Source organism: Montipora foliosa, chromosome 13 (assembly GCF_036669935.1).
Source record: "Montipora foliosa isolate CH-2021 chromosome 13, ASM3666993v2, whole genome shotgun sequence".
NCBI lineage: Eukaryota > Metazoa > Cnidaria > Anthozoa > Scleractinia > Acroporidae > Montipora > Montipora foliosa.
Genome location: NC_090881.1, coordinates 28757823 through 28770322, shown reverse-complemented (window position 1 = coordinate 28770322; position 12500 = coordinate 28757823). Strand labels below are relative to the sequence as shown.

Below are 12500 nucleotides of genomic sequence, written 5' to 3'. Positions count from 1 at the left end.
ATCAGTGCTGAAATTGCCTAAAATTGCGTGACCTAGCCCGTTTAACTGCACATGAATTATGCTTGAATAAGCTAAAGGAAAAAAGAAGGACAGCCATTAAAAAGAAAAAGGAAGTTAGCAAGTCTAGCTACATGTACAGGTTGAATAAAAATGGATAATGTAAACTGCCTTTTCCCATAAATTTATATCTTTACATTATGAGGAGCTCCCATTGTTGATTATTAATAATAGCCATTGGTGGAAATATATGAAAATACAACAAAAGGTTCTCTCTTTGCTTTACACAATTTGTGCTTTCCTTCTTTGTAAAGCTTTTATTTTGCATTAAGTGTTCACAGACAGTTCTTTTGTATGACCATTTTTTTAGGAGCCACCCATGTATTAGAAGAGGATGTACTTATTTTAAGAGTTGTTGAAGCTTACTGCACCAGTGCAAGAGCAAGACAAACGCTTAACAGTAAGTTAACTTTGCCATAAATAGTGATTTTTATGAATACCAAATAAAAAAGGTCATTAGTGATTAATTTAGATTTCAACATGATTATCTTTTTTGCAGTGCATACATAGTCTTTATTATGGACAATAATATCTTTATGTTAAGTAGATTTATGATCGAAGAGTATCACTCGACAACTTTAAAGGCATTTTGAAATTTAGAGAACTTAGTGATATGGACTGACATAGTGATGTTACCTGCAATTTTTTCGCTAAATGCCTCTCTCATCACACCCACTTGGCCTCTGCAAAATATTCTCAACTCCTGGAAGGAGACTTAAGGAAGTTATAACTGTAATAATTAATGATTCTGATTTCTTCAAGAAATCTCATGATTTTGAAAATTGGGCCTTCTTATAGTCTTGGCACTGTATGTGTGTTTTTCTTAAACATGACCATGTTTTGTTGTAAGCAAAACTCATATCAGAGATCTTGTTGGCTTAGTACAACAATGCAAATTTAGATGTCAATTATGTGACCCATAATTATTCACAAAATTAAATTTGCCTCTTTAAAAAAATCATTGGGTTGGAATTGGGTTTTTGTGTGCGTGTAAACTATTTTTCAAAATTTAAAACTGGTAGATGATATTTTTAATAGCCAAAGCCTTTTGCACTGTTGATCTTGTCATTCTTTTAAGATATGAACACTGCAAAGTAGATGAAGGAAATTGCCATAATTATCAATCATTTCTAAGCCACATTTTGGTTTAAGCAGTGTCAATATTGTATTTTTCTCTTGGTGTGTTGTAAAAATGAACATAAATTGCAATAATATCAAGGTAATTAATGTAATCAATCATCATTGCTTTGTCTTGTCGGGTGAGGAGAACTTGAACTTGAAAGGGGAATTTTATTTTGTACATTGACAATGCGTCAACAAATCTCCATTGGGGTTTGGATAACTCACAAAAACCTCTGGAAAGTCCCTTGCCTCTATTAAATGTATTTTCTACTACTGCAGTACTTCCATCTGAAGTTGTATTTTTGAAAAGTGAGAAAATGGTCTGAATATTACCTGGACTCTTAGACCATAACCATGATTTTTTTAATCATGCATCAATGGTTTCTGGATATTAGAAGGTGCATTGAAGGAATTTTAGGGTTTATGCATGTATCCTTCTTAGTGTGCATGCTCAGAACGTAGAAAACTTGTCAAAGTTGCTCTTGTACAGCAATCTATGTGTAAAGATCTCAATAACAATATTATTAGTTATAGACTTTTGGATTCTACTGTATGTCATAGACTTAATAAATAACAATATTGTAAGTGGAGGAAATTCTCTTCTCCCTCATTTGTGTTGTAGTAGCAAAGTCAATGTCATGTGTTTTGGTAATCAACTAAAGCTTAAGAATTTTGTGAATTTATTGATGTTTTAATTAAAGATTTCATTCATTTCACCCTTGTTGTTGACTTCATTATCGCTGAATATAATTAAACGTATATTGTTTTTTTTTTTTGCTCTTGTAAAGCAAAGAGTTGGACTTCAACTCCTCTACACATCTGCTCATTTACCACCTGCAGCTGGTTCAGCCCCTCAAGTCCCCATTACTGCTGCCCCCTCTCTCCCCAAAACCTCCCTCCTATTCAATTACCCAAAACGTGCACACTCACCCATTGATTCCATTCAATGCTCTAAATTATTGATCTTTGTCCATGATTTATCCAGCCATCCTACCTCTCTGGGTTTTCAAATTAACAGGGTCAAGTTTTATGTTAACTAAAAGTAGTGGTGTCTGCCTGTCATACCTTTCAATAAACAGATTTAATATTTTAATATAACAGTTCATAAATCTGTTCAACTGTTGCACCAAGTGTGCAACTCACTCTCTGGCTAAAATATCCATTCTGCATTTAAAACCTCTGTAAATACATGAAGGATTTGTTAATTTCTACTCTTGTGCATTATTATAAGTTTTGATGCACCATACATTTACGAGAGACTATTGTTTTGTAATCACCCTTGTAGAGTGTTGTTGTAGCTGTATCTCAAGTCATGGTAACACAATAAGATGTCATTTCTATCATGTTTTGTTTTCTCAAAGTATGCATGTTGAAGGTATAACAAATCTAAAATCTTAGAGCGTCGCCATGTAGTCTTTTTGATTGCATTGCTCGTCACTTAAATTTGTTGACATCTTTATGCTCAATGCAAGTATTTTGTTGCAATCACCTTTCTTAATGCACAAATCAATAATAAATATTATGAGGTCAAAAATTCCAAACCTAATCAGATAGTTAACAGAGCTTTGGAGCAATTCACTCTTCAAACCATAATTTAAGTCATATATATTTTTGTTCATAACATTTTTTTTTTTACCATTTCCCGAAATTAATTTCCTTTGTTGTGAGTTGGTATCCTTCAGGTTGAGTCAAGAGTCATATTCTAAGTGTTTGTTATACCTTCATTGTGTGTATCCTAGCAGAAGATGCAAATAAATTCAGTAACCATGGGCTTGCTGGAGGAAGTGCTTTTGACTCTTCTGGCCAGGAACATGATGATAAGATTCTTGTTTCAAGGCATTCTCGAGCCACCAAGATTTTGGCCCACGGATGTTGTGCTGGACTTGCAAGCAAGAGCAACTTGTTAGACCCATATTGACACTTGACTAGAAGATAATAAAACATTAGCCTCAGCATATATTTCTTATTTCTTAAACAGTTATTAATCATAACAAAAATTTATGCTCTTGCGCTGTAGTTTCACAAGGGTAACTTGTGGTACTTCAAAAGCTCCTTCGTAATTCAAGAGCCTAACGGCCTATCAAAACACCGATAAAACGTCATGTGCGTGAGCTTTTTATAAAACACTACTCAGTAGTATTCTTTATATAAAGAATACTAATAAGGCATAGCTTGTTTTCTGATATGCTAATATTCCCCTCTCACAATTTGAACCATTGTTCTGAGTCCAGAGGGACATGCTTTTTGTGGAGTGTTTTTGAAGTTGTTGAAAGAACTCACAGCACATGCTTTATCGGGTCTAAAAACACTGCTGCTCATTTTTTAAACATTAATTATTATTATTATTATTATTATTATTTTTATTATTTAGAAATAGTAATAATTTTCTTATTACACTTTGTGTAGTAATAGTTCACGCATCTTTTTTCATGAAGCGGTATCTGATATTTAGGCTTTGTTAATAATTATGTAGATACATGTAGTGTTTACAACTTTTGATGTTTCCACTCAAGCTTTCAAAATGAAAAACCTATGTACAGTAAGTGAAAGAGATTATCGCTATATCTCGCCTACTGTAAGTCATTACTGAAGAGGCCACAGTTATTGCAAAATACAGGTGTATTTACTAATTTTATCAATATTGCCCTCTTGAGAGGGACCTTGGCATGAAGTTTAAATCATTACATTTAGGTGAATCAAGAGTGTCTTTAAAAACATTTTTTATCCCAGTCAGGTGTCTTTCAGAAAGATATTTGCTTTTTATTTCCTAGGAAGTATGGTTGTTGCAAAAGACCAATTTTTTTGTGTTTTGTCTTTGGTGAAGTAGCTTCAAACTAAAAATCACTTTCTGAAAGGAATCTGCTGATAAATTATGACATAAACTGTAATTTAAATTTTAAAAAGGAAATTCGTTCAACTGAACTGAGTAGATATATTATTGAAACCTTGGCTATATTTCATCTCTTCTAAAAAAGGTTTCTACAGGGCCTTACTCTTACAGAGTAAGAGGAGGGGTAGTAGCTCAGGGCTAAAATTAAATCTAGGACCATTTATGAACATGTTATTGTTAGAGCTATATTTATTGATCGCATTTGAGGAACATTGTCACTTATGGCAATATTTTAAGTAATAATAATTATTGTTGACACAATGACTTCTCTTAAGTGGTTGGCAAATTTGACAGAAAAAAAGAAGTTTGACTTCAGTGTTTGTCACCAGTAAACATCGATAAACCTGATCTATATAAATATATATTTTTTACTCTCATGTTTGTTCATATTAGAAGTGGTGATACCGACACTTACTGACTACATTTTGTTGAACACTTTATCACTTAACAAATCGATCCTTATCAAGTTACTATTAGAACAATATTTACATTTATTTTCAATAGATCACATGATTTGTGATCATGTGACCTACAGTTGGGTTTAACCCTTGCCCGACTGATAAAGATGTTGAGATAACATTGGAATGTTTTGGAATTGTATATTTTACATTTTGAAGTTGTATTTCTTAACTTTGGTTCATTTTTTTCCAGAGCAGGAATGCAATTTGTTCTCAATTAAAGTTATTGTCAATGTTGTTGTATTGAGTTTGGATCGTTCTGTATTCATAAAACCCAGCACAAAGGTGCTGAAAGATGAAAGATGAAAGATGAAATTTAGAAATAAAATTAAACTTGAATTACCAGTAGTTATTTTATGAAAGGTTTCTGCAAGTTTACCACAGTTTTGTTGTTAATTCATTACAATTTTTTCCTCTTTTCTTATGTAAATTAGGCATTAAATAGTTGAAACAGATTTCTTGATCACTACTTGTCTCTTATAAATTCCTCTACTCCATTAGATAATGTTTTCATGCAAATAACACAATATAATAACAACTGACAGATAAAAGCAAGCAACATAGTGTAAATTGAGTTTCATTTAAATCAATTTTTGACAATTCATTTTTATCACTTGATATATTTTAATTTTTGTGCTAAAGTGTAAAGTGCAAACAGGTTTCGAGAATATTTGAGGAATTCTTACATTATTTTTCTCTTGCTTAACTAGTCATGTTACTGTAACATTAAGTTTATGAGCCAAAATGATGAGCTAGAACGTAAAAGAGCTATAAAACAATAAGTATTAAAAAATATAAATAGAATTGAGGAATATTTTTTAACAGAAGTTTATAAAAACATCTAAATTTCAGATTAGATTTTTTTACCAGAAAAGTGAATAAGCAAATGAAATTTGATGGAGTTGTTTTTTTTGACATGATAAATTAGTTCAGAAATGGACTATCCCTAATGGGCATATAATTATACAAAATTGGTTGAACACAGTAGGAAAATAATGTGATAGACTTGTTTTAATTAGCATGAGCTGCATTGTTGAACCCTTCATTCCGCAGGTAGCCCAATCCTGCCGGAATTACCAGCCCACCGCCCAGCATCAACGTCAAGTTTTAAAGGTGATGCATCCAAAACAAGGAAATCAAAGAAAAAATTTAGTAGGTGAGTCAGATTATGGGCAAAATGATTCAAATGGTGACATGGGTCATGATGGGTGATGGCTCTTAACTGCCAGACAAGTTGTTGATGCTTAATCCTTTCTGTTGCTCTTCTTCCCCCTGGCAACATTGATGCTTAAAAAAAATTGTTTGCAAAACTGATCAATCACCATTAAGATTTATGCAAGGTTCGACTGGAAACAAATCTGTCTTTCGATTATAATGTTTTTTGTTTTGAAATAATGGTACATTTCTTTCGTATCTCTTCTGATTGTCTTGTTAGGGACGTTGTTGGAGAATTTAACTGTCTTAGAAGACGAGTTGAGGAATTACAGATTGTGAGTCTTCAATATTAAAGCTCTTGCACAGGCAGGAGAATAACATAATGTTATGTGTCCCCAATTATTGCCCCAATGCATTTGGCTGAAGTAACTTTAGCCAAATGTGCTGGTGCACTACCAATAACACTTTAAATTGAAATCAACTCAACTAAACGCAAGTCAACTCATAGGTTGGTTTTAGAGGAGATAGCAAAATTGGAGTACTTGGAGCAGAGTAGAGAACCAACAAATTCAACCCACATAAGATCAGAGTCTGGGAATTGATCCCAGGCTACATTGGTGGCTCAAGCAAGGCCTTTCACCATCACACTAGCCCTGCTCCCTCAAGTATTAAATATTAAATTTATCAAATAATATTACACCATCTAGTGTATTTGCATGTCCACCAATCCTTGCTGGTGGTGTTGTCAGTCATCCAAATTTTCAGTCTTGGGTTAATGATGGAAGGAGTAGCAAACCTATCATTGGAAGGGAGTTCAAAGCAGTGATGGCTATGGCAGCGGCAACATCACAAAACAAGAGCATATTTTGTTAAAAGAGGAAAATTACCTGGTAATTTTGCTGCATGTGCACCACAAATATTTTTGTGGTACTGTGCATAACGACATGAAATCACTAAAATTAATGTGAGGTTTTGACCACAACATGCTGGGCATACAAATGTGAACCTTTCGTTCTCTATTTTACCATGAAACCACATGTACCCAATGTGTTTTAGGGTACTTTGCCCACATTGTTCGATGTTAGCGAGATGGAATAATAAATTATTATTCTGATAGACTTGCGATAGTGCATAGGTATAATTTAAGGTAACGTTTTCTCGTCAACGTCGCCTTCATACATCATAGAGTTCCTAATATTTTATACTTTGCTATTTGAGCCAGGATACGCTTTAGCTGTGCAAGCCCTTGTGGATTAGCAGCAATTTTTCCTTTGTTAACTAACCTTTGCATGAATGACATAGGGCAATTACCTTGAGAACCAGGGATCCCCGGATCAAGACATGTTCTGGCCACTGGTTGAATTTTGGTACTCATCCCTGGTTCATCATCTCAGCTGCACTTGTAAATACCCAACTAGCTTGCCTCCGGCCAGTTGGGATTCTTAGTTGTTGTTGAATATTATGTTCTGTCGTGATTGTGTTTCATTGGCCCTGAGAAGCCCCTATGGGTAGTGGTCAATTAAGTATGTATGTAAGTGGTAAAAGATTACACTATTTCGCTACTAATCATGTCCATAAAAAAGGACAATTAAGAATGAAGTTTTAGATGTGATCAAAACAATAGAAATGCTACTCATATGTGAAAGCATTGTATCACTTTTTGTCTGACATTACCAAACAACAAAACACCAAAACACCATGTATAACCCTATCATACATTGACTACTAAACCAAAAAGGTCGGATTTTGAGATTAAACATCGTTTTAGGCCTTATTAGGCCTATTGCTCCTGATTAATTGAGATTAAGATTAGGATTAAGATCGAGATTTGGAGCAATAAAGCAACATTTAATCTCAAAATCCAACCTTTGTCAGTCAGTATTCAATTTATGCTGGAGTCATAGATGGTGTTTCATGGTTAAGTAATGCCCCTTTTTGTCTACAGGAAACAGAGTCTCTCCGCCAAAGTTTGCTTGAGGAACAACACGCTAGGAAAAAGATGGAGAAGTTTATCCGGTGTTCACTGAAAGGAGTGATCCCTGATGGCAGATGGGATGATATGGGAAAAAGCTAGCATTATTATAATAACTTATTGGAGCTTTTTGCATTAATGAACCATTAAATATAAATAATTTTATAAACCAAACCATGCTTTATTATTATTAAGGTGTACCTTGGGATGACTAATAAATTAGGTGACATCTTTAAACAAGAATCATACTAATTATTACTCTTTTTTTACCATAAGGTTACTTGAAAACCTTCAGGACTAAAGAAAATCTCTTTTTAAAAAAACGTTAAATTAAAGAGCTTGATTAACTCGTCATGTTTCGTACTTTTTTAAAACTATGATAATAATAATAATATTGAAATTTTGAAAACTTTTTTGTCTGTATTACTTTAAAGTGAATCCCCAAGCATAAACAATAAACTTGAGAGCTTCGCACCTTTTCAAATTTGTGACAATTTCTTTGTGACAGGTGATCCAAGATTTTTCATGCATTAATTTGTTTTATTTATTTAATTGTAATTTATTGGTTAATGCATCATAATATACATAGTATTATCTAATATCAGCAAAAAAGTAATATAATCACCTCTCTTGTAATATAATCACCTCTCTTTACATGTAAACAAAATACTGTTGTTGGTAAAGTTATTTCAAGACAACACCAGAAAAATGGGTGTGTTTTTTTAGGAACCTTTTGTATTATGAAATAGAACTAATATTATTATATCAGCAGAACATGAACATTGTGGTACATAGTATTCTTAGACAGGGTATTCTTGAGTTTTTTGTTGGTGTTTGATTAAAGAATAGTTCATGATAACATTATGTCAGCATGGTCAAGCCAATACAGGAAGCCTTAGGCCAATGTTGGAATAATGTTGGCCTGGTTGGTACAATGTTCGTTGCTAGTCAATCTTCATCCAATGAAAAGGGTTGGTTGTCTGCATAGCGGCAGCAAGTCAGGAGCAATGCTCTCAGCCAAATCTCCTCAAGTTATGTTCTGGTTATTCAGTTCCTGGGCTGCAAAAAGAGGGCGATCGGAGCAGTGCTATATTGTTTCATGCAATGTTTAATGCTTCAGTACGTTCGCTTGTTAAGCCAAGACTTAATGGTGTAATAATCTTTGAAATGATGTTGATAATTTGTACCTGTAAAATCACCAAAACGTTTTATATGCATTGTGTACAATATTCTCTTGGAATTTTTCTGTGTAACCTCCTATTATTAACCACTGTAGCCTACACATTGCAATGACTGCAGGCTCTTGATATGCCAGTTGGGGGAGGGGGGGGGGGGGGGGAGGGAGGGAAACTGCTGTCATGACTCTGCATATATTCCTGCCAAGTTTGTGATTGTTACATCCTGCAAAACCATGCGCTTCAAGTCCCATGTATTTTTCTTTTAATCCAAACATGCAATAAGCATTGTGATAAATGTTGACAGGATTCCATTATTGTTCCCCAAATTAGGAACACCATCACAAAATTCAAATACCATATTGTTTGAGATTTACATTTACTCAACTATGGGTTCGCATTGTAACTACACAAACAGATTTTCAACTTTCATCTTGTTGTGTTATCCATGATTTGAAATTTTAATTTGGGTGGGGGGGAATTTTTTTTTAATTTAATGCACAAGCGCTTTTCACTGTGGCCATGGACTAACTTTCCTTATTATTGATAGCTCTACTTTCTTAAAACAAAACAAGTTATCCAGACCTAACCAGCAAAGTGACTACATTTCATAAACGTTTCTTCTGTTTATTTTACAAAAGGGGGACTAAAAATAATAGTTACAATTTTGCCCAGTTTCATATTTTGACTCATTGGTTGGTTTTCATAACTGACAAATAAAATGAATAATTATGAGATACCTATCAGTGGCTGCTTTAGTTCTATTTTTCAATCCTGATCCACAACTTATGCATGATTTATCACATTGTCTACTCATTATCAGACTTCAAATAACATTAGTGGCTTTCACTTTCTATTACACTTTGGTTTAATGACACTCCCTTAAAAAAGGCATGCACAATAAGAAATTATTATTATTATTGTGACAAGTCTAAGTCCAAATCGATAAAACTACATCTTGTTATCCACATCAACACTCCCTGATAATTAAAATTATCAATGTTATGTTAGAACTAAAGAAACAAGAACTTTATTCAGATTTCTTAACAGCTGCTTTCGTTTATAATCTCTGAGTATCAAGTTTTTATGAGTCAATGAGTCAATGAGTTAGTGCAGTTACCCTAACCCATGAAATGAAAGCTAAAATTTCAGAGAGTGGTTAAGCCTAATCACTGAAACGAGGGTTTCGGCTTAATCAATAAATTATTGCTATAATGACTGTGAGTCTCATTGACCATTTGACTCATAAATCATGGGACTTCAAAATCTATTGTTTTGCATTCAATGTTTTTCACTTTTACCGTTACTTTCTGTGTAAATTGATATAACTGAATTGAAAACTGCTCCAAGGTTGTTTGCAGTAAAATATGTTGAGAAGTTTTTCATCAACATGGAAAAATTACTTTTTAATATCTGCATGTATTCTCTCCAATAACAGACAAGTTTTGAACTGCACAAAAACTAAAGAACAGAGGAGAACAGAGTGGAGGTTCCCAGGATAATTTGCATTTTTTTGTTTTTAACAGAAACAAAACAACTTGTTCGCTTAACAATTCAAAACTAGCCTATTAAATTATCATTGTTGCGAAAAATTATTACCTCCTTTTTCCCCCCTGTCAAATCATTCCGGGTATTTTCGTCACTTGTCACACTACTTCCGGTTTGATTAAACGACCCATGAACAATATCGCCCTTGATTTTTTGTGATGTATCAAAAACAGAAATGGATGATCAGCATGAAAGACAAGGGGCTCCATAACACAGGCAGTGCGAGCATTCATGACAACAGCAGTAGCTGCTGCAGCCTCTGTGCCTTTCTCGTTGACCTCCACAAAAGCCTTGTGGATGACATGAGAAACATAGAGCTTCACATGGGCTGGTGCGATGCCTGTAAAATCAGCATCGAACTCGCTAAACATATCTTTTGCCCCCATTTTGGCAAGGATATTATTGAGATGGAACTCCTGTGTGAACTTGAACCTTGGTAAAGAAACTTCCACTTTTTTTGGGTATACCTTTGATAACGATTCAATAACTTCGTCTAACTTGTCACTGGTAAGTTCTTCCTCTAACTTGGCAAGGCCCTGGATTTCATGGGGCAACAGAACAATCATGGACAGCTCTTTTCCCTCGTAGGGCATCTCTAGTACTTGACAGCTCAACTTCCCTGCGTCGCGAACATGCTTGAACCTTGCTGTCAAGTGCATCATCTTGACCTTCATCTTTTCACTTTCCGAGGAAAAGAACTCCTGATCATATGTAGCTTTCTCGTTGAACTGGTTTTGCCAGAAGCCTTTGAAGTATATTGCATTTACCAAGGTTAGTCGGGTTAGGTTATTGAATACTCCCTCGGCAATCAAATTCTTGATCTTCTGCTTCGTTTTTTCTTCAACCCATTTATTAACCTCTCTTCGAGCACCCTCGGCATCTTTCTGATAATCAACCAAAGCTATCTCAGCACCGTAGAACTCTTTTGTTCCCTTGATGAAATCTTGTACCAAGTGGAAATCCTTCTGAACAAACAGTCTATTCGCAGCCTGCAGTTCATTGCCCTTGGCGTTTGACTCTTGGAGGACGGCAAGAAATACTTTTTCTTCAGAATTAAGTTTGTCTTGAGGAAGTCCTTCCCAATGGAGAGCTTTGTTCAGCTGGGCGGCTGTTTTACCTCTTGCTCCCATGTAAGTCATAGCGAGAGCTAGACTCAAACTGCTCGATGAATAGAAAAGGTTTTTTCCCTGGAACTTCTCGTCACTTCGAAGATGTTTATGAAGATCCACACAGAATTTGTTGCTTGCTTGAACAGCGCTTTCCATTATGAATACTTCAGCTATTTTATTGCAGTGCAGACGTTTCGTTGCGAGCGAGAGTGGAAAGTGGGTCGTAATTTCATGATACGCTATCACGGTATATACTTCGTGCCAGTATGCCATATAGTCGCCAAGCATATAGTCGTCCACATCGCCAAGTACGTATTACTACTGATCAACTGTACGTACAACTGTCCCTTTCTGTGATCAACTGTCCCTACCACTTATCACCTGTCCCTATCCCTGATCAACTGTTCCTTGCACTGATCACCTGTCCTTAGCACTGATCAATTGTCCCTAACACGGATCAACTGTCCCTCGCACTAATCAATTGTCCCTAGCACTGATCACCTGTCCCTCGCACTGATCAATTGTCCCTAGCACGGATCACCTGTCCTTAGCACTGATCAATTGTCCCTAGCACTGATTAACTGTCCCTAGCACTGATCAATTGTCCCTAGCACTGATCACCTGTCCTTAGCACTGATCAATTGTCCCTAGCACTGATCACCTGTCCCTCGCACTGATCAATTGTCCCTAGCATTGATCAACTGTCCCTCGCACTGATCAATTGTCCCTAGCACTGATCACCTGTCCTTAGCACTAATCAATTGTCCCTAGCACTGATCACCTGTCCCTCGCACTGATCAATTGTCCCTAGCACGGATCACCTGTCCTTAGCACTGATCAATTGTCCCTAGCACTGATCAACTGTTCCAAGCACTGATCAATTGTCCCTAGCACTGATCACCTGTCCTCAGCACTGATCAATTGTCCCTAGCACTGATCAACTGTCCCTCGCACTGATCAATTGTCCCTAGCACTGACCACCTGTCCTTAGCACTGATCAACTGTCCCTAGCAC

General features: G+C 35.4%; 2 protein-coding genes across 8 annotated transcripts in view; one reads left to right on the top strand and one right to left on the bottom strand.

The window, feature by feature from the left end:
- LOC137983252 (rho guanine nucleotide exchange factor 7-like) overlaps positions 1-8854 on the top strand; it is a 36926-nt gene extending 28072 nt beyond the window's left edge. For 4 of the 7 annotated variants that reach the window (XM_068830449.1, XM_068830450.1, XM_068830451.1 and 1 more), the window contains 4 exons: positions 368-457; positions 5581-5683; positions 5963-6017; positions 7628-8509. In XM_068830449.1, coding sequence (XP_068686550.1) covers positions 368-457; positions 5581-5683; positions 5963-6017; positions 7628-7756 — 377 coding nt within the window. In that variant the 3' untranslated portion in view covers positions 7757-8509. Of the gene's footprint in view, positions 1-367; positions 458-556; positions 1896-2921; positions 4822-5580; positions 5684-5962; positions 6018-7627 lie in introns of those variants that run through there. The other 3 variants (XM_068830445.1, XM_068830446.1, XM_068830447.1) reach the window with 3 other exon arrangements.
- Positions 8855-9077: 223 nt separating this feature from the next.
- LOC137983254 (leukocyte elastase inhibitor-like) lies at positions 9078-11730 on the bottom strand. The gene has a single exon (XM_068830453.1). It carries the CDS (start codon positions 11640-11642, stop codon positions 10476-10478), a length of 1167 nt encoding a protein of 388 aa, XP_068686554.1. The 5' UTR covers positions 11643-11730; the 3' UTR covers positions 9078-10475.
- Between the last annotated feature and the right edge of the window lie 770 nt (positions 11731-12500).